At 34.5% G+C, this 495-nt stretch overlaps 2 protein-coding genes across 2 annotated transcripts in view; one reads left to right on the top strand and one right to left on the bottom strand.

Annotated features, from left to right (window-relative positions):
• LOC119591448 (28S ribosomal protein S21, mitochondrial-like) overlaps nt 1-210 on the top strand; it is a 3319-nt gene extending 3109 nt beyond the window's left edge. The window contains exon 3 of the mRNA XM_037940188.1: nt 35-210. Coding sequence (XP_037796116.1) covers nt 35-151 — 117 coding nt within the window. The 3' untranslated portion in view covers nt 152-210. The remainder of the gene's footprint in view (nt 1-34) is intronic.
• Nucleotides 1-495, bottom strand: part of LOC119591446 (3-hydroxy-3-methylglutaryl-coenzyme A reductase-like) — a gene marked incomplete in the record, with an annotated part of 71751 nt that overhangs the window by 32061 nt on the left and 39195 nt on the right.

Here is a 495-nt window from a genome sequence, read left to right on the forward strand (position 1 = left end):
TGAATGTCTTAGGTTTTGTATTCCCCCTCCACAGACCCGTCGTCGCATCAACTTTGAGAAGGCAAAAGCTATATACAATGAAGACATGAACAGGAAGATCCAATTTGTGATGAGGAAAAACCGTCTGAACCCATGGATTGGATGTGCATGAGTCTCCCATTAATCATGTCATTTGCCTTTATAATTTTGTAAATATATTATATCAGTGAGTATGGTTGTTTCAAATCCTGTTTGATTCTTGACACAGAAGTAATTAGACCAAAAAAATATATAGCTCAGTTAGTGAAATGTAGATCATTTTAGGTGGAAGTAAATTTGGATGTAGAGAGTCAGATTGTTAAATGCATAGATGGGTATGAAAAAGAAAGTCATTAAAACAGGATATGAAGAGGCTTGCATTGATTGAACAATAAGGAAGGGAGTAAGCTATATATAGTAATATTACATGATGATGGGATTTTAGACCCAGTGAACATGTAACGTTCAATATAGTTT

Source organism: Penaeus monodon, chromosome 28 (assembly GCF_015228065.2).
Source record: "Penaeus monodon isolate SGIC_2016 chromosome 28, NSTDA_Pmon_1, whole genome shotgun sequence".
Lineage (NCBI taxonomy): Eukaryota > Metazoa > Arthropoda > Malacostraca > Decapoda > Penaeidae > Penaeus > Penaeus monodon.